The 21,735-nt window shown below is 38.4% G+C and overlaps 1 protein-coding gene across 1 annotated transcript in view; it reads right to left on the bottom strand.

The window, feature by feature from the left end:
• Positions 1 to 9,062, bottom strand: part of Hhla2 (HERV-H LTR-associating 2) — a 65,942-nt gene extending 56,880 nt beyond the window's left edge. Inside the window, exons 1-3 of the mRNA XM_035444110.1 lie at positions 8,702 to 9,062; positions 6,438 to 6,707; positions 5,322 to 5,639 (exon numbers count right to left, since the gene is read on the bottom strand). Coding sequence (XP_035300001.1) covers positions 5,322 to 5,639; positions 6,438 to 6,707; positions 8,702 to 9,062 — 949 coding nt within the window. The remainder of the gene's footprint in view (positions 1 to 5,321; positions 5,640 to 6,437; positions 6,708 to 8,701) is intronic.
• Between the last annotated feature and the right edge of the window lie 12,673 nt (positions 9,063 to 21,735).

The raw sequence follows: 21,735 nt of genomic DNA, 5'->3' as shown, positions 1-21,735 counted from the left end.
GTCCTAGCTCAAAGGCCTGGAAAACATTTTCAAAAAACTCAAAGAAGAAAATTTTCCTAAGCAAATGAAGGAGATACTTATAAAAGTACAAGAGGCATACAAAACACCAAATAGATGGAACCAGAAAAGCAAGTCATCTCACCCCATAATAATCAAAACACTAAATATTCAGAACAAAGAAAGAATACTAAAAGCTGTAAGGGAGAAAAGTCCAAGTAACATATGAAGTCAGACATATGATAATTATATCTGGCTTCTCAATGGACACTCCAAAAGCCTGGACATATATGCTGCAAGTTATAGGGAACACAGATTCCAGTCAAGATTACTATCCCCAGTAACACTTCAATCACCATAGATGGAGAAAACAAGATATCCCATGACCAAGCCAAATTTAAATAACATCTATCCATAAATCCAGTCCTATCAAAGGTATTGGAAGAAAAATTCCAGACCAAGGAGGTTAACTATACCCACAAAATCACAGGTAATAAATAATCTCACACCAGAAAAACCAAAAGAAGGGAAGCACACACACACACACACACACACACACACACACACAAAATCACAACCAACAACAACAAAACAACAGGAATTAAAAATCATTGGTCATTGATATCTCTCAATATAAATGGACTCAATTCACAATAAAAAGACACAGGCTAACAAAATGGATATAAAAACAAGATTCATTCTTCTGCTGCATACAGGAAACAGGTTTCAACACTAAAGATAGTCATTACCTCAGAGTTAAGGGTTGGAAAAAGATTTTTCCAAGCAGTGGACTCAAGAAACAAGCTGTTGTAGCCATTCTAATATCTAATAAAATAGACTTCTAACCAAAATTAATCAAAAGAGATGGGGAAGGACACTTCACACCCATCAAAGGAAAAATTCACCAAGATGACATTTCAGTTCTGAACATCCATGCCCCAAACACAAGGAAACCCACATTTGTAAAAGAAACACTAGTAGAGCTTAAATCACACAACTAAACCAGTACATTAATAGTGGGAGACTTCAATATCCAACTCTCACCAATGGACAGGTCATCCAAACAAAAACTAAACAGAAAATTTACAGAGCTAATAGACATTATGGCCCAAATTGACCTAACAGATAGCTACATAACATTTCACACAAACACAAAACAATATACCTTCTTCTCAGCAACTCATGGAACATTCTCCAAAATAGGCCACATACCCAGTCACAAACCAATTTTCAACAAATACAATAAAATTGAAATAACTCCCCTGTTATCAAACCACCATGGACTAAAGCTGGACTTCAATAACAAAAGAAACAACAGAAAGCCTACAAACACATGGAAACTGAACAACTCTCTACTCAAAGACTACTGGATCAAAGAAGCAGTAAAGAAAGAAATTAAAAACTTCCTAGAATTCAATAAAAATGAATACACAACATACCCAGACTCATGGGACACAATGAAAGCAGTGCTAAGAGGAAAGTCCATAGCCCTAAGTGCCTTCATAAAGAAACTAAAGAGATCTCCCCACTAGCAACTTAACAACACACCTGAAAGCTCTAGAATAAAAAGAAGCAAACATACCCAAGAGGAGCAGACAGCACGAAATAATCAAACTGAGGGCTGAAATCAATAAAATAGAAACAAAGTGAACAATAAAAAGAATCAATGAAACAAAGAGTTGGCTCTTTGAGAAAAATCAAAAAGACAAACAAACCCTTATCCAAACTAACTAAAAGACAAAGAGAGAATATCCAAATTAACACTTCAGAAACATAAGGGGGAACATATCAACAGCCACTGAAGAAATCCAAAGAATCATTAGGTCATATTTCAAAAACCTTTACTCTACAAAATCAGGAAACCTGAAAGAAATGAACAATTTTCTTGATAGGTACAACTTACTAAAGTTAAATCAAGATCAGGTAAATTATTTAAATAGACCTATAACTCCTAAGGAAATAGAAGTAGCCATTAAAAGTCTCCCAAACAAAAAGAGCCCAGGATCAGATGGTTTTAGTGCAAAATTTTACCAGACCTCTAAAGTAGAGCTAATGCCATCAGTCCTCAAATTGTTCCACAAAATAGAAATAGAAGGAACATTACAAAATTAATTTTATGAGACCACAGTCACCCTGATACCCAAACCACACAAAGATTCAATAGGGAAAAAGAATGACAGACCAATCTCCTTCATGAACATTGATGAAAAAAGTTCAATAAAATACTCCCAAACTGAATTCAAGAACACATCAAAAATATCATCTACCATGATCAAGTAGGCTTCCTCCTTAAGGTGCAGGGCTGGTTTAACATATGGAAATCTGACAATGTAATCCACCACATAAACAAACTGAAAGAACAGAAATCAGATTATCATCTCATTTGATGCTGAAAAGGCCTTTCACAAAGTCCAACACCCTGTCATGATAAAAATATTGGAATGATCAGGGATACAGGAAACATACTTAAACATAATAAAAGCAATTTACACCAATACAACAGCCAACATCAAATTAAATGGAGAGAAACTCAAAGCAATTTCACTAAAGTCAGAAACAAGACAAGGCTGTCCACTCTCTTCATACCTACTCAATATAGTACTTGAAGCTCTAGCTGAAGCAATAAAGCAACTGAAGGAAATCAATGGGATACAAAGGAAGAAGTCAAAGTATCACTATTTGTAGATGATATTATAGTATAATAAGCAACCCCCAAAATTTCTACCATGGAATTCCTTCCGACAGCTGATAAACACCTCCAGCAAAGTGGCTGGATACAAGATTAACTCAAACAAACAAACAAATTAGTAGACCTCCTATATACAAATGACAAATGGGCTGAGAAAGAAATCAGGGAAATAACACTATTCACATTGGCAACAAATAATATAAAACATTTTGGGGTAACTCTAGCCAATCAAGTGAAAGACCTGTGTAAAAAGAGCTTCAAGTATTTGAAGAAAGAAATTGAAGAAGATACCCAGAGATGGAAATATCTCCCTTGCTCTTGGATTGGTAAGATTAACATAGTAACAATGGTAATCCTACAAAAGGTAATCTACAGATTCAATGAAATTCCAACACAAATCTATACAGACTTTGAAAGAACACTATTCAACCACATATGGAAAACCAAAACACCCAGGATAGTTTAAATAATCAAGTACAACAAAAGAACTTCCAAAGATATCACCATCCATCACCATACAACAGAGCTATAGTAATAAAAACCACATGGTTTTGGCATAAAAATGAACAGCTTGATCAATGGAATCAAATCAAAGACCCAGACAGAAACCCACACACCTATGGACACCTGGGTTTGACTTTTTTAAAAAAAGCTAGAAGTATACAATCAAAAAAAGAAAATATCTCCAACAAATGGTATTGGCATGAAACTGGATATTGGCATGTAGAAGAATGCAAATAAATCCATTTCTATAACCCTGCCCAAAACTCAAGTTTAAGTGGATCAAAGATCTCAACACAAAAACAGTTACACTGAATGTAGTAGAAGAGAAAGGGAAATAACCTTGAAAACACCGGCACAGGAGACAACTTCCTGAATAGAATCCAGGAGCACAGACACTGAGATCAACGATTAATAAATGGGACCTCATGAAACTGACAAGCTTCTGTGAGGCAATAGAACAAAATGGCAGCCTGAAGAATGGAAAAAGATCTTCACCAACCCCACATCTGACAGAGGGATGATCTCTGAAATATATAAAGAACTCAAGAAACTAGACATCAAAGAAATAAGTAACACAGTTAAAAATGGGGCACAGATATAAACAGAATTCTCAGCAGAATAATCTCAAATGGTCAAGATACACTTAAAGAATTGTTCAACATCTTTATCCATCAGGGAAATCTGAGATTCCATCTTACGCCAGTCAGAATGGCTAAGATGAGAAACACTAGTGTCAGCTTATGCAAGAGAGGATGTAGAGAAAGGAAAAGACTATTCCACTGTAATAGCAGTGCAAACTTGTAAAGTCCCTTTGGAAATCAATATGGTGGTTTCTCAGAAAATTGGAAATCATCTACCTTTAAACCTCTCAGCTACTGCTCCAGCACCATGCTGAGCAGCCTATTGCTATGCTCCCTGTCATATGGCCACAGGCTCTAACCCTCTGCAACTGTGAGCCCCCATTAAATGCTTTCTTTCATGAGTTGCCTTAGTCACAGTGTTTTGTCAAGGCAATAGAAAAGGACCTAAGAAACCAAGCCTCAGTAAAAACTTCATGCCCAATACCATGACTACTCTTTCTGGTCTCTTCCCTGCTAGGATGCTTCTGCTACAAGCCTCTTCTTGGGAAATGTGGGCAGACGTTCCCTGGCCATACTGAACAGGGTATATCTGAGGATGCAAGGTTCTGAAAAAAACTTATCCAGAGCTGAAATTGCCCTGATGCTTCAGTTTGGATGAACTGAAAACTAAATCTCTGCTTAAGGATATGGGACATATGTAGCTTCAGACACATGCTTCCTGATTGTTTTTCTATACTCCAAAATGAATCCATTACAAGGCAACAGTTTTAAAAATAGAATTTGGGCTTCACTGCATTTTACATAAAACCAACACTCTTATTGGGGAGAAAAGTAGGAAGTTTAAATGCATCTTTAGTTTTCATTCTATATCATCAAAAGTAGTTTTATCATTCAGCATAGAAGCTTTCTTTGGAAACCACAACATAGAGACAACTAAAAATTCATGAAACACATAATAATTTTCACAATCTCAAATATCCTTATTAAGGGATGAAAGAGAACTGTTAGGGTTTCCTCTATGCCAGGGTGATAGAACAGGGTGGGTGGGCAGCCACCTCACCCAGAAAGGTAACTTTCATGTCACACATTCCCTGGGTCTGCTCAGTGGACTAGAAGAATACCTTATAAACAAGGAATTTTGGCAACTGACTGTGTTAAAAAGTTAGCAGAATAGACACACTCTTAGTGCTTCAAATACCATGTGATTGTTTCCACCAAATTAATAGACATCACCATGTTTCCCAGCATCCTAATTTCCTCTGTGCCTACAGCCTCAGCTCCAAAACCAAGACCCTAAGGTGTATATTACACACAGCAGTGAAGAGGAGTTGAAGGTAGTTACCTTATAGACACCAAATTGCATATATTCCCTTCATTTCAAAATACAGACACAGTGAAAAAGCAATCTTCTGAGAGTAACTTTGATCAAAAGATAGCATGTCGCCTACCACCATGAGTAAAGGTGTTTCTATCAATGAGATTGTGAAAAGTCTTAACAAACCTTTGTTGCAACCCAAAAAAACCATTAGCCTGCCCTATTTACAACTTACCTACAATCAGCCTGTGCACTGTGAGTAATGTATACTCAGTTGAAGAAATATTACACAAGTATTCCCCACTGTCTGAAGCATGAAGGTGTTTCAATGTTATGGGGAAGTCACTGTGATCTCTCAGGGCTTTGTTCCATGAGAATCCAGAGTCATTAGTAGCGGTGTACTGTGAAGAGTCCAGATGCCAATCCAAGACAGAATATATTCCATTTTGTATCCTGGACCAAGTAACATTAAAGTTTTGATTTTGTAGAGAAAAATTGCTGCTGACTGTACACCAGAGTAAAATGGACTCACTTTGATTCATCCAATGACTACCTAAAAACAGAAACAAAAAGGAAACTTGTGAAGACAAAACTGTCGGATGAATTTTCTAAATGACTCTTAAAATTAGGAAGAAATACAAGCTACAGTACTTATGTCTGTGGGGAAAGCTTTCTGATATCTATATTGTAGAGTTTCATACAAGAAAAGCTGCCCTGTTTCTATTTTAACATTTCTCTCAAAGATTGTGTTAGACCTTCGAGTTGTGCTGGAATGGGGTCTTCCAGGGAGGAAAACCCCTGGATTTTAACTCTTCCACCCTGAAGAAGTGCTCTGGGACACTGCATCTGCTGCTGAGTCTAGCAACCTGAGTTCAATTCCCAGGATGCATGTGGTAGAAGGAGTGAACCAACTTTCGCAGATTGTTCTCTGATTTCCTCATGCTCAATGTATCATTATATTTCCTCCAATAAGTAAAATAAACATACTTTAAAGATCAATGTTTAAACCCCAGCAATATTAATAGTTAAATATTTCAACTGGAGAGAATCAGGGGCTGTGATCTTCTAAGGGACACAAATTTCTGTGCAGATGGAAAATCCTATTTAAAGGAGTAGTCATAGATAGATAAACAAACATTCATGGGCAGATCTCTAGTGTCTTCATTCAGTGTAAAATCACTTAGTAAGGTAGGTACTTCTATTTTATGAGTAGGAACTGATGCTCAGAACAAATGCAGCCAAATTATCCATTCTGCAGATGGTTTTTTCTTTCCTTGTTTCTTTGTATATCTACAAGCACCCCTTTGCTTCTGACAAAGCACTTGTACACAGAAAGCCCAATGAAGTCTACCTGAAAATGTCCACTTTCCTCTCCATGTTTGACTGAGAAGTGAATTTTCAATAGTGCACTCAAAAGATGAATTTGATCCTGTAATATTCAGCATACTTTTAATATGAAAAGGACCCGGAATCCCAGTTATTTTTGAATTGCTTTCCTCAGAGACATCTGTATTGTCCATTTTCCATGTGATATGTGGATGAGGATAAACACTCTGGATACTGCATTCCAGAAAGCTCTCCATGTTCATTTGTTCATATTTCATTAAAGGGGAGTGGAATGCTGCACAAAATAATCAGTGAGTTATGAAAAATTATGGCCATTAGTTTATCAATACTTATGCAATAAAGGCTAAATTTTATTAACAAGATCTCTCATTATTTGCATAAAAACTAAATCCAAACAAAAACTGAAGAAGCTTAAGATTGGGTATTGCTGTTCAGGAAGAATAGGAAGAATATGTGTGGGTACACAACCAATAACAGCTGTTCAGGAAGAATAGGAAGAATATGCATGGGTACACAACCAATAACAATCGCTAGTCTCTACAATCTTATCTGACAAACTTAGTAGCTTCCCTGAACAAGAAAATAGAGTCAAAATCTATTTTGTAGTTCATGCAGCACTTTCTGGTCTCCTTAGCTACAGACTCAGCCTATTTGAGTTTTATTTTTAATATACAATTCTGAGTCAAGATATGAAGCAGTTAAATCAGAGGAGAAAATAGTGAGAATTAAATTTTTAAAATACATTAGACAATATCCCCCAGGAGCATGCAATACTGTACAGCACTCCATTATCCAGAATACCCTAGCTGTGCACACACTTACATGTACTCATACTTACTTGCCAGTGTACCTCCTTTGGGAGGGGAAGAGCTCAGCTGTAATGGCTCTCTCAGAGAGTAGCAGGATTGCTACATCCTGCAGGGAGACAATTCCCCACTATACCCCAGATTCAGGTGTAGCCTGACTTCCTGACAACTTAGGATACCTTTCCCTCCAGAGCTGTAACACTTGCACTCCTTCCAAGGCTCAGTGGCCATTGAAGAAGAAGGGAAGGAAAGACAGTAAAAGTTAGAGTTTGGGGAGTACAGTGTCTTCTAGTCATGACAGAACAATTGTTCCCATGAACTTACAACAGCTATGGATCCCTACATAAGACATGCAAAATATCAAGCCAGTCAACATCCCAGCCCGGGGAAAGCAAGGCACATGAGCTTCCATGTCTGACTGAGGAGCTACTGACAGTTGATGCTGCTAGAAAAAGGTTAGTTTTCTTTAGGAGAAAGTCCACCTAGTAGTTGGTCCCATACACATACATATATGGGAAGCACTAGTTAAATACAGTGAATTACTTAAAAAGAAAAAAAATGAATATGAAGTTGGGAAGGGTACATAGATCCAGGAAATGGTGGAAATAGGGAATGGTGATTGCTTATGACAAAATACATTGAGCATCTGTATTCATGAAAATAGTATATCTATTTAAAATAACAAAATACAACTGAACTAACAATAAATTCATAATAGCAGTAAAATTGACTATGAAATGAAGAATACTGTCTAACATACCTTGTCAATGATAAACACACTCAACATTATCATGTGATAACAAGAATTCTTGGTAGTATGATTATGAAATTGAAAGTATTTCTTAAGTTTTAATTGAACTCCAGTTTAATTAAATATAAACTTAACCACTGGCAACTACAAGTACATTAATCATATAGTGTGGCTAGAGTTACATAATAGTTGCTGGGGAGATGATAAAATCATGCAATATCAACAGTAACTTATATTTTATTACAAATAGGCAACTTAAATTTAATTCAGTATTTCTCATCACCATACAGGAAGAGATGTTTAAGACTAATGATATTCAGTGCTGATAGAGCTACTAGGGAAATGAATGTCCTTATGCTGCCAATGTTATTGGAATATTAAAACCTTACTTCTGGTACTTTTATTTCAGATAATTTGTCATCATCTTATGTAACTATAAAGACATTCATCACAACAGAATCTGTGGGGAAAACACTGGAAGCCCTGAATACCCACCAATATCGGGAATGGTTATATCAATCATAGCATGCCCATATTATGAGATTAGTATGTGTTGAGCACTGTCTATGAAATTATGCATTGAAACAATGAGGTAGAGTTTTGGAACTGACTTGAAAGGGAGATCTTATCATATTAAGTTCAGAAAAAGCTGTTTCCGAATTATATCAAATTATATCATTATGATTTACTAAAAGTTACATACACACTTACCTCCCACTTTGAGCACCACTCTTTGGAGAGTCCGTCCAAGTTTTGTTCCCACATAGCAGGAATAAATTCCTTCATCCAGAAGGCTCAATCTTCTGATAGTTAGAGAGGCATTCCCATTGTGAATTTCACCATGAAAGAGGGATGTCCTGTTTGCATATCTAAGATACTGTGATTTCAAACGGTCCATGCCACCATAGTAACTGTGAACATCATGATTCTGGTTTTTCCAGTGAATTACAACTTCATCCCCACTTGTAAATTGGCAAGGAAGAATTACATCTTCATTATATCTTCCAGTAACAAGTTGCTCATTATTACTCTGTAGGTAGCTGGAAGGGACTGGGAAAAATAAGTCTAACATGGGAAGCAGAGACAAAATGAAGAGGGTTAGTGACAAGTGCTTGTCACAGAACTTATGTCAAGACTGCCTGATTGAACCTCCTAGAAGAATAGCCTAACCACATCTCAAGAATCCCTGACTTGATAGTCATTAGAAACAAACCCTGACACTGTGATGGAGTGTCTTCCTTTGCACTTGAGTTGAGTTAAAATAACTGTGAGATTGGCAAATATCCAAGACTTGACCATATTAATTTGTAACCCACTTGACCAACTGTCCATTTCTTTCCAAATCACTGCTGTAGTACTGGTAAGAGTGAATATGAAAGAGTTCACCTTTGATTCCTACTGCAATATTAATAGGTTTTGAAACTTGCTAGAGCCAGAAGGCCCTAAAACTGGGGAGAAATTAGCTTTACTAAGTCAATAGGTATATGGAGAATTTAAAAGACAATTCTGGGTTCAACAGTCTGTTATTAATCTGGAAGACACTCTCAGCCCAAGCTAACATAGGCAGGAGACTAAAAAGATAAATGAAATAATGCATTGGATTTGGTTTTAGAACTGTACTAGTGATTTTTCATCATTGTGAGAAGACACCTAATAAAAACAACCCAATGGAAGAAATACTTATTTGAGCTCATTGTTTCAGAGGGTTCAGTCCATCCTGAATGACACTATTGTTTCCATGTCTGGAGTAAAGCAGAACAGCATGATGGTGGAAGCATCTGGCAGAGGAGACAGAGACAAGGATAGGATCCAAAAGCAAGGTATAGCTCTCAAGGATACCCACAATGACCTACTTCCTCCAGCCAAGAGCCTGTTCAGTGTAGTCAGGAGACTGATTTGCAATAGCCATATTTTCAGTTTCAACTAAGTGATGTTATTAAGTAAGTAGCAAGCAAAAGAAAAAGAAAAAATAGCAAGCAGCATGTAGATAGACTCTGAAGACAGAGCAAAATGCCATCCATCAGGTGCTTATAGCATCAAGCAGAAATAACTAGATTAGCCTGAGTGAGAGAGTAAACAAAGGTAACACCATCAAATCACTGCTGGAGTTCCCAACTGAGAGTCTCCTGATTGATAAAATTGTAGTTTCCTGTTCCCTTGGAAGCACTTTTATATCATGGGATAAACAATAGAAATGTTTGTAAGGAATGGTTTGGTTTCTAGCTGTTCACAAGAACACAATGTTTTCATGTGTTTATCTGTTTGCTCCCTACCTGTATTCCATGTTACAGAGAGCCAAGTGGCCAGTCTAACTCAGGACAGGATTTTAGAGGATACATGCTGAAACCATGCTCAATTATTATATGAGGCAGGACCTCAGAGTCTCAGAACATGCTTTCAAAAAGTTTAAGTAGCACGTTGTTAGGTCTCAGGAAGTTCATATATTCAGAAATGAGCTCACACTGGACTACAGAAGGAATTCTAGCGGTTAGATAAAAGTCAGCATTCCTCAGGAACTTGTGAAACAAGTTCCCATCTTCCAAAAGGAGTAATTCCATTTACCTCTGGCAGAAGGGACATATAGCTCTCCATTGACATGTACACGTGGTTGTGGTTGCATATCAAAGCTTATGCTGGCCTCTAGGCTCCTTCAGTCCCTACTCACAACTACTTGTTACAAATTTTAAAGACCATGGTAGCCTCCTGGACCTTCCCCTTAAGTCCGCCAGCTACTCATCCTCCTTATAACTCAGTCACTCTCTTATTCTCTCTCTTGCAATCTGCTTGCTCTCTTGCTGTCTCTTGTTATCTCACTGTCTCCATTATTCTCTCCTGCTGTAGTCCCATCTCTCATAGATAGTCCTGGCCATGTTCAGCCTACTTGTCTTTTGCTCTGCTCTGGACTCTTGCATGTGCCTCTGGATATCTTCTCTCTTTTATTCACAACAAAAACCTCCCCCTCAACCATTCAGTGATGCAGCCATTCCAGTGGTTCCTTTTCTGCACTTCTTCATACACACAGGTGGCAATTTTCCAATATGTGTTATGGTCCCCTGATGGGGGGACATCCTTCTGTGTATATGTTTGTCTTATTGGTTGATAATTAAAGTACTATTGGCCAATAGGAAAGCAAGATAGATGGGACTAGGAGTCAAGGAGGATTCTGGGAAATGTAGTAAAGAAGTCCTGTGATCCAGGCAGGAAGTGACATAGCAGGCAGACTAAGAATATAAGCAGGGTCAAAGAGGAAGTTGCTCTCTTCCTCTTCTTCCTCCTCTCTGTGGAGCCACCATGTGAGCCCAACAAGAAAGGATGCATTCTGCTGGCATTCTTTATAAAATAAGTCTTATGATTATGGTTGATTATTAAGACTGAGCTAGCAGATGAGAAATCCTAGCCATTAGCCAGCAGCATTGTAACTAATATAAATATCTGTTTATTATTTTGGGGGTCCTATATTGCGGCAGAAGCAGGTGGCTGGCAGAAAGATTTATTGTTACAGTCCCCAGCTCCTTGGCTTCTAGAACTCTTCAAAATAACACTAGTAGCTGGAAGCCGAATATTTAACATGTGAGTCTGAGGGGTGTGGCAATTCACATTCAAATAATATAGATCACACTCACAATACTCTGAGTCAGAAAAATGAGAGTTGGGAAACATTATTCTGGACATAAATGTAAAATTTTAATCCTCTTGATTTATCATATTTGGGTGTTGCTTTGTTGAGAATGTGAGAAGATTTCAAAAATCAAAATAACTCATACACAAGTAAGGGTTTTGTAACTGCAACATAGCATCGAAAACAGTATCTACTTTTTCGACTAAAGATAACAATTGTAAGTAGGTTCTATTTTCTTCTCTGAATTCTAAGATATAAGGTGAAAAAGGACCATCTATTATAGGTATTGGAATAAGTCCTTTTGGATTGTTGCTAGCACTGCCTAAGACTGAGCAGCTGAGCACTGGCATGACTCTGTTTTGCCTTTTCCCTTGGTCTGCTCCCCTGTGGATGTTTCTCTCGGCCATGCTTTATTACTCTTTCTCAGAGAGACATAGTCTCTGAAGCAAATGTGAGAGATGTGGCATTATGTTAAGAAAAGCACATGGGATGGTAGGGAAGAAAAGAAGTGACCATTGATTCTATAACTACATGACCCTGCCCCTCTAGGGCTCCACTGCCATAACTGACAAATAAGACCCCTTTAAACCAAAACGCTTCTGTACAGCAAAGGATACAATCAGTGAGTAAGGAGACAGCCTACAGAATGAAGAAAATCTGTACCAGTTAAACATCTTACAGAAGGTTGGTGTCTAGAATATACAAATAAATCAAAGAAATGAAACATCAAGAAAATAAAGACTGAAATTTTAAAACGGGGCATGAAACTGAACATGGAGATGAAATACAAATTTCTTCTAAAAGGAGAAACATTTTTTTTTAAATGTTCAGCATCTTTTGCCATCAGGAAAATGCAAATTAAAACTACTTTGAGATTTTGTTTTACTCCAATCAGAATAGCCAAGATTTAAAAAAAAATATTGCTGACATGGGTAAGTAGAAAGGAGAACATTTATTCACCACTGCTGTTAGGAGTGCAAACTGGTATAGCCATTATGGAATTCAGTGTGGAGTTTCCTCAAAAAGCTAGAAATAAGTCTACCACATGTCCCAACTCCACCATGTTCATACAGATGCTCAAAGGTCACTGTGTCTTACTACAGAAATATCTGTTCTTCAATATTCATTGCTTCTTTATTCACAATAGGCAGGAAATGTAAATAGTCTAGATGTCCAATGTCTGATGAATGGGTAATGAAAATATGACATATTTATATAATCAAATATTATTCAGCTAAATGAACACACCACTCAAACAACTCCTAATCACATATTGCTATAACCATAGCTCAACATATCACTCATCCCTCATCTTCAAGTTGGGTGAAAAGGAGATGAAGAGGGTGGGTATGGGAGGAGTTAGAGGAGTGGTGGATATGATCAAAGTACATTTGTGAAATTCTCAAGGAATTAATAAAAAATATTTAGAACAAAAAAGTAAAGGTTCATTCAAGAGTCTGTTCGGGTTATAGCCTTAAAATGACTGCTTTGTAAGCAGCTGTTCTAACGTGGATTTTGTACATTCAATGAGCTGTGTCCCTGTGACTTTCAGTTGTGTATCTGCATCTTACATGTTTACAAAGGTTAAAGGTTTATATGCTTGTCACGTGTAAAATGCCCTGTAAAGGCTGTTTTCACTATACTCGGATGCAGATCCTGGCATCTGGATGATCTTGCTACTTAATCCCCTCCCCTCTGTGGGGCTGGAGGATGGCTCAGTGGTTAAGAGCACTGACTGTACTTCCAGATGACCTGGGTTCAATTCCTAGTACCCACATGGTGGCTCACAACTGTCTGTGACTGAAGTTCCAGGGTACCCAATACCCTTACACAGGCATACACACAGGCAAACCACCAATGCACATGAAAATAAATAAAGAAATAAACAACCAGACAAAGAAAGCCCTCTGTATCCATTTGTCCTGACTAGGTAACAGTTTTACAGAACTGAGACACAGAGACCATAGCAGCATGCACAGTCATGCACGGGTCCAAGCTAGATATGGTCTAAGTTCTGAGATGGGGAAGTGGACCCAAGCTCCCATCACTAACCAACAAACTATCTCCAATCAACAATTCTGGCAAAGGAGAAATTCGTTTTCTTCAATAGAATCTCACTGGGTGTATAAACCACATTCTAGGGCAGGCTCAATGTCCAGCAATAGTTGGCCAACACAAAGAGAACTCAATGGTATTTTTGGAGGATTTTTAAATTTTGTTTTGTTTTTGTTTTATATTACCTTGTTTGAACATTTTCTTTTAACCTTATTGGTCTTTTGTTTGCTTATTACCATTTCTGATTTTTGCTTTTTGATGGTTTTTATGTGTACATGTGTGTTTCTCATACCTTTTCTTTGTTTCTTTAATTTGTTATTATTATTTTGATTATTATTTCTGGTTTTTTTTTCCTGTTTGTTTTATGAAGAGATAGAAAGAAGAAGTCGTGGAGTTGGGTGAGTGGGAAGGTGGGGAGGATGTGAGAAGAGATGAAAGATAGGGAACCATGGTCAAAATATTTATATAAAAATTATTTTCAATAAAAAGAGTAAGTGTTTTGCTATTATATATTATATTTGTGTTTTATATATTACATATGCTACACTTACACAGAATGCATGTGTAACTGAAACCACCCTTTAAGTCTGTAAGTGGTCTACAGTTTTGTTTTTAGCCAGTGTGATAGCCCTATTACTGTGTCCAACGGAAGGTTCTGAATTTAACTTCCCCAGCACAAGCTGACTCAATATGTAAAGGACTTTTGTGTGCTTCTGCTATGATGCTAATTAATGCTGGCTCTTTTATCTCCGCGTGATAAACCTTCTAAGATCCGATGCTTATGAAAACAGTTTATCTAGATGGCATGCTCTAAAATGAAAATGTTAATGATGGTTTAAAAAGAAAAGAATGTCAATGATGGAACGTTGGAAATCTGTCAAACTTGGGTACCAAACTTCCACTCTGAAACTATCAGTTGCACAACCCTTTGTAGTGATGTTAGTAGCAGATAACATATTAGAGAGAGCTTTAAATGGTAAACATAGAAGAAAATGGGTTTTGTAACATCTGTGTACACTTCTGGACTGCTGTTTCTGCTAAGGACAGCCACAGGGCTTCGGAGATACAGCTTTAAACCCCACCCCCACCCCTGCCCCACACCCTCTTCTTCCCCCAGCTGAAATCAGAGCTGGTTTAGACTTTTTCAGATCAGAATATTTGAACATACTTAAGGAAATGACTGGGAGAAAGGACCCCAATTTAAGTTCCATTCATTTACATTCCGTGTATATGTTATACACATAACCTAATGGTAATTTTTACTTTTACTTTTTTTCATCTGTGTTTTCACTGTCAGCTGTCACATGAGGTCAGCTGTGGAATATCCCAACGGTAGTGTCATGTCAATGCTCAGAAGGTTTTAGATTTTGGAGCAGTTTGGATAAGCATGTGCAATCTATAGCCAATTTACTTTTTATGCTACTGTTAATCTCAAGTGACTCAAATAACTACCCCCTGTGTTACAAAAGAAGTTACCGTGAGATCCACAAGGGTACAGTGTGACAGCGAAGAAGAAATATAGTAGTGCCTGTGCCTTCATGTCTTGTGGGGGTCATGTTAACTGTGCTGTTGAAAAGATGAAAAAAACATCATGTTATGGACTGTAACTGCAGAAGACGGTTGAAAAGAACTACAGTGCCTGACTCCAGGAGATTAAGTTATTATACATTAACACAAATAATCTGTCATAGCCATTACACACAATATTATCCAAGTGCAGTGGCATTGAACTCCTTCCTGCAGCATAGGAAAAAATCCCATTTATAATACAACTTTAAACACCATGTTCATGTTTTTTGTTTGTCTGTTTGAAGCACACATGTTTCTTGCACACAGGACACTAGCAGGATCTGCCACCAAATCTGTATTACAGTGTTAATGCCAAAGGGTGGGCTTCACATTCAGAGTGGGGTATGCTGTGTGTTAGTCACTGATAAACGGCTACAGAAGGAATAGGGATTTGGCAGTGATCCTACGGTGGCTCTCTAGACAATAGCTGTTATTTATAAAGCTTCCTACAGTGTGAATACATTGTTTTTATAGTAAAATATACTAAACCCAAATTGAATTCACTATTAAGTGCCAATGATAACTACAGGGTTGTTCATAATCACACATAAGAACAGCTAATGAATGACACCAACCTTGGCGTACACCACAAGGCTGCTATTAAAATAGGGGTGGGGACAACACATAGTATCTGTGGTTTGAATGAGGGATGTTGCCCACAGTCTCCGGTATTTGAGCACTTGGTCCCCAGTTGGTGGTCCTGTTTACTTGGTGTGGTCTTGGTAGAGGAAGAAGTGTGTCACTGGATAGGGTATGGACTTTGAGAGTTCATAGTCTGGTCTCATTTCCAGACCCCATCCCCCACTTTGTCCTTGTAGTTAAAGACAGGATCTCTTAGCTTTCTGTTCCTGCTGCCATGCCTGTCACTTGCTGTCATGACTTCCCACCACCATGGATGCTTGTCCTTCTGGAACTGTGAGCCCAAATATGTTCTTTCTTCAGTGAGTTGCTTCTGGTCATGGTGTGTTATTACAGCTACAGACAAGTGACTAATATAGTTGATTATTTACTTGTCCACACACAACATAGTTTCACATAAAATAGAACTGATTTTCTTGAATGATGGGATTATAGTTAATTTTTCCTCTTTGAGAAACAGTGTCTTTAAGAATAGCCTATAATTTGTTTTAAAATCACTAAAAAATTCTGAAGAATCATGTGGCAGTTCTACAATTGAGAATGTGCTTTAAATGTGCCATAAGATATCAAATTCTAGAATGATTAGAATTATCCTACAAATTTAAATTAGACTCCTCCATCTAAACAAAACCCAGTAGCATAATAATTAATAGTTTCAATTTTACATTTTAGAGGCTAGAAGGAAATAATTGAATTTGCAACTTTGGCAAAGAGTTTCTTCAACTTGACTCATTTCCTGATTTTTCTATTAAAATGTGTTCATTTTCTGTGAAACTTGTTCATTTTTTATTAAAATATAGTGATATAAAAATCAGAAGAGCAACAAAGACAAAAACAAATGCTAAGATGCAAACAGTGTCAACATTTGCAGCAGGACTAAGTTGGGTATCTGTCAGCTTCTACCCCTTCAAAGCAAAAGCTAAAATGTTTGGTAAAGTGAAAACTTAAAAAAATAGTATAAATTATTAAAATGGCATGTATTTCTTATTACAGATACATTTACATGTACAAGGTTTGAATAGATACTATATCACAATAAGAACCTATGAATGGGAAGATTAGTAACTAGTAAGCTCATATTTTTTAAGGTTTATTTATTTTTATTTTACCTGGATGAGCATTTTGCCTGAATATGCATATCGATCTACCTATTACCCACTTCATTAATCCTTAAGAGAATTCACTAAGTAACTATCTCCATTTTTTCCCTTTACAGGCTCTACTTATTCTACTCTGGCATTCTCTTTATAGGATATATATCAAAATTTGCTTTTGTCACTTCGTCATCAAGAACTCCTGTAAGATTAATGTCTCTTTATTCAAGAAGACACCAAGGCAAAACACAGGCCAGAGCTAGGTTATAGAACCCAGCAAGCGCGGCCAGAACAAAAGGGGCCAAGGTCCCCACGTGCAGCCTCTTAAGAAGCTCCCTTACGTCACCCCGGCTTTCCTTCACCACGCCCTTATGGGCGAGTCCTGGGTCCACCTGGTACCTGTCCCAGGACTATTGGGTGGGGCTAGGGTGTCTCCCTACAAACTCCCATCTGATATCATTTGTCATCTGACTCAACCCCAGAGTGCGATCAGCACAGATGACTGCTAGCTCCCCGCCGCCATTCTCTGCTCTGGCTCCAAGGTACTTTTCCCCTGCTTTTCCTTCTGCTGAATCCCTTGGTCCTTTTCTGGTTCTTCTGTGCTTGTCCTTATTGTGTGGAAATGGGAGTGTTCCCAAGTGTTCTTCCTCTTCCTCTACCCTCTGTATGTGAGCTCCTTTATTCCATGGAGCTGAATGCTGTCAGAACCAAGGATTCATAAACTTCTCCACTGAGCCAGGGTCTTTTGACCCTGTATTATTCTGTAGACATCACAAGGCCATCCTGGGATGAACCTGGGATGTGTGCCTTACCCCCCTTTTCATTATTTTGTACTCTAACAAAACTGAACAGTAAGGATTATCATGTGTTTCCTCAAGTATTCATTCCGATCACCGATACCAAATTCTTCCAGTTGTTTAAGCCAAAAATTAAGCTTGTTTCTCCAGTTCCTCAAGCCCATATCAAGTCCATAGACTTGTCTATTGTCTACTTCTCTCCCACTGCTTTGTCATCATGCTGCTCCAAAGTACTGCTGTCTCTCATGATGAAACCTAAAAATAGACATCTGGATGACAATCCTTGTCTTCCCTGGCTTCCTTATAGTTCACTGTCAACACAAGAGTCGAGAATCATATTTTGAAAATACGTAACTCATTCCATGACATTATCCTAATGCAATCCTACAGTGGCTTCCCACCATGGAGATTAAGATTTAAATTCTTCCCCCTGTACAGGAAACTCTCAGTGTTCTAACTCCTTCTTCAGTCTCTCCCACAGTAGCCAATAAAGTAACTTCCCAAAGACTCATGAACACAAAGTACTCCAGTCCAAGGGTCAGCATAAGCATGAGCTGAAAATTGGGTCCCTGAGACAATTTAATTCATGTATTTTGAATAAAATGGCTAATTACAGTAACCTACTTATCATCTAAGATAAAGTACCATGAATAAAGTACACAAAAGCTTGATTTAACACTATAGAAATAGTTTCAGCATTCAGCTAAGTGAGGCAGTTAATGAGCAGTTGGCCCTATTTTTATGCCTAGGTTTTATTTTTAGACATTTATTTTTTCCCCCTCAAAGCAGCAGAGAGTGTCTACCTTGGATGAAACTGGTTGTCCAAGTTGCAATCAACATGTTTACAAAAGGGTTCAAATGTTAGAAACAGCTCATTCTCGTATACTCTGGCTAGGTTCCAGATGTGAGGGAGAAAAGCAAAAACCAGCCTTGGGAAAGAACACAACCAAACAGAATTCAGATGCCAAAGGCAATCAGAGGAGAAAGCTGAAGCTATTTCCACAATTGTATCATAAGGGTGAAAGAACAGTTAGCCCTGTGCTCATCCTAACAGCTATAGACCAAAGCCATAGGAGCTATCAGTACCAGATTGACTGGGATACCACACATCACTTGGAGGCAGACCAGAGTCTTGAACCTGTGCATTGCCAACATGAGGCTAGTTACTGGTTCTGGCCAGCTGAACAAGTCAGCAGCTCTGTTCTGAAAAAGAGCTGTGGATCACACATCTCGGGGCCTGTCAACTTCTGAGCCCCTTTGAGGAAAAGCAGATTCCAAGATATTTCCTTCTCCTCTGCATTTAAAAAAAAAAATTCATTGTCACTCCACAGGGTCCATGGCACTGAGCCAATTTGTAAAAGAAATGGAAACAGAAGGCAAACTCTTTGTGGCATCCTGGGGATTTCTCCTTAGCATGTACTTAGATTTTAATAGTATTGACTTTGTTTAGACAGAATAAGGACAAAGGAATAGGACTAGGATTGCCTTGTCTTTATGCAAATATCTCCCCTGATGTTTTACAGCAGAACTCCACCACATAGAGGATACATACATTGCATTGAAAGTCTAAATCTCTAGGGGGTACCATTCTTGCCTTAGGATCTATTGGTCTAGATTCCTGTTTTGTTTTGTTTTGTTTTGTTTTGTTTTGTTTTGTTTTGTTTTGTTTTGGAAACCAGGCTATGAGTCCATGCTGATGCATTCTGGGGAAGATGGAGAGGTGTGGTTGTAGAGCCACAAGGGTGGAAGAGGGGGGAATGAAACAAGAATGGAAAGTACATGCAAGATGATGGTTGTCTTCCTAGCAACCAGAGAAGCATTGCTCATATATCCACAGAGTCTAGAGGTGTACGATTCCCTTGGAGCTAGAGTCATAGGTGATTGTGAGGTGCCTGACATGTGTGCTGGGAACCAAACTATGGTCTTCCAGAAAAGCAGCATATGCTGTTAACCTATGAGCCATCTCTCTAGCCCTTCTGTATAGAATCTTAACTGTAGGGCACTTTGTATTGTCATAGAGGGTGGGGAACCATCCTCTCTGTTGAGACTCTCTGAGTCTGGTCTAGCCTGTAGTTGCTGCAGCCCACCCTATGGAGAGTCCAGTGGAAGACCTGCTGAAATGATATTGGTCTGTCCAAGTAAGCCAGGGTCTGATGATGACACAGAAATGTGGCAGCTGAACTGGGACCTGGGCTTTTGTTTTCTTGATCATGCTCCAACAAGTTAAGGAACCAAGAGACAGTTAATATGAAGTGTGGTTGGTAAATGGAGTACAATAAAAGTACCCATTTTAAAAAATGGTTCTGACATGATTGTTTTTTGTTTGTTTTGTCATGTTGTCACAAACTCAAGTTATTTGGGAAGTAGAACTTCAATTGAGAAAATATGCACCACTAGAGTGGCCTGTGGGCAGGCCTGTGGCACATTTTATTTTACTTTCTTGACTGAAGACTGATACAGGAGAGCCTAGTTCAAGCTGAGCAAGCCAGTGAGCGGCATCATTGGTCTCTGCCTCAATTCCTGCCTCCAGGTTCCACCTTGATTTCCCTCATCCACAATTAATGGGATGTGACTGGAGTTTATGAGAGTCAAATAAATCCCCTCCTCCCAAACTTGCTTTCAGTCACGATGTTTTATCACAGTAATAGAAACCCTAACTAGGACAGGTACTCCTTTAATTTCTGATCTTTGTCTAATTAGAAGACAATTAATGGCCTGCCCAGGTCCCCTACAATTGCTTTAATCAATTTAGCTTTTGGATGTGAATTATCTAGCTTCGACTCTGTGCTCAGGGCCTACAAAGTTCTTCAGGAGACAGTGACTATGTGGCGGAAGCAGTTGCAGGGAGTTCCAACACTTCTCCAGTGGTAGGTTTACTGCAACTGTGGTCCAGAACTTTCCTGGGTGAAGACTGAGCCTTTGCCTGGCCACACCCTTGCTTACCTGCATTTATGCCCTACATTATTGCCCTCACTTCCTTACAGGGCAGATGTGGGACCACTCTGAACACTTGTTCACACATCTGCCCTCAGGTAATGTTGGGTCCCTGGATGTAAAACCTAAGACAAAGCTCTTCTATAGGAGACCATTGCCTGAGAGGATCCAGGTGTGCTCTATGCCTTTGAGGACAACTTTCCAGTTTAGATGGTAATCATGCATGAAATGCTGTTCTGGTTGGGGGGGGGCAATTATAAAACCCTTCCCAGTAGTGTTCTGTATAAAAAGGGATGTAGTCAGACATAGAGAGCTTTTGTTCTTCTTTCTTTCTTTCTTTCTTTCTTTCTTTCTTCCTACATTCCTTTCTTTCTTTTTCTTTCTTCCTCCCTTCCATTCTTCTTTCCTCTCTCTTTATCTCTCTATTTCTTTCTTTTTTGTTTGTTGCAAGAATGCTGTAAAATCACAGGAAGAAAAACAGACAAAGGAAATCACCTTGGGTAACAAAGTAGACAGAAGGCACCTTGTCAAGCATGTAAAGGCAGGAAACAATTGAAGAAGACTCCATTAGGAGGAATGTGTGGATCATGTGCAAATGTGAAACCTAGGACTTCTTAAAAACAGTGACCTCTCCCTCTTTAAAACATGTTGATAATGCCGATGGCACACGAATTGTGTGGGAAAAGCCAAGGGCTCATTTCTGTGGACTTCTGTTCCCTTGTGCTTCTTGAATAATTTAACAGAACGGTGTGTAACAGAATGCTAATTCCATAGAAAGACAAGAACAAAAGGTACTTCTTCAGCAAGGAAACTGAATAAGAGATGCATTTAGGAAGGTCTAAAGAAAAGCAAGTCACAAAAAGGAGGAATTTAAAAACTCTGTTCTCAGATGATGTATACTACAGATAATGACAAAAGAATGAAAGCCACCCGTAGAATCCCAGAAGCAAGTGCATAGAGTCTCCTGAAGGCAGAGATTCTTGGCCATGTTCAAGGAATCAGCATTGATGATGTGGGATATTACTTCATAGGTGTGGG

The sequence above is a fragment of the Cricetulus griseus genome, chromosome 4, assembly GCF_003668045.3.
Source record: "Cricetulus griseus strain 17A/GY chromosome 4, alternate assembly CriGri-PICRH-1.0, whole genome shotgun sequence".
Taxonomy (NCBI): Eukaryota; Metazoa; Chordata; class Mammalia; order Rodentia; family Cricetidae; genus Cricetulus; species Cricetulus griseus.
Note: the sequence above shows the minus strand (reverse complement) of the source record. Positions and strands in the feature narration are given on the sequence as shown.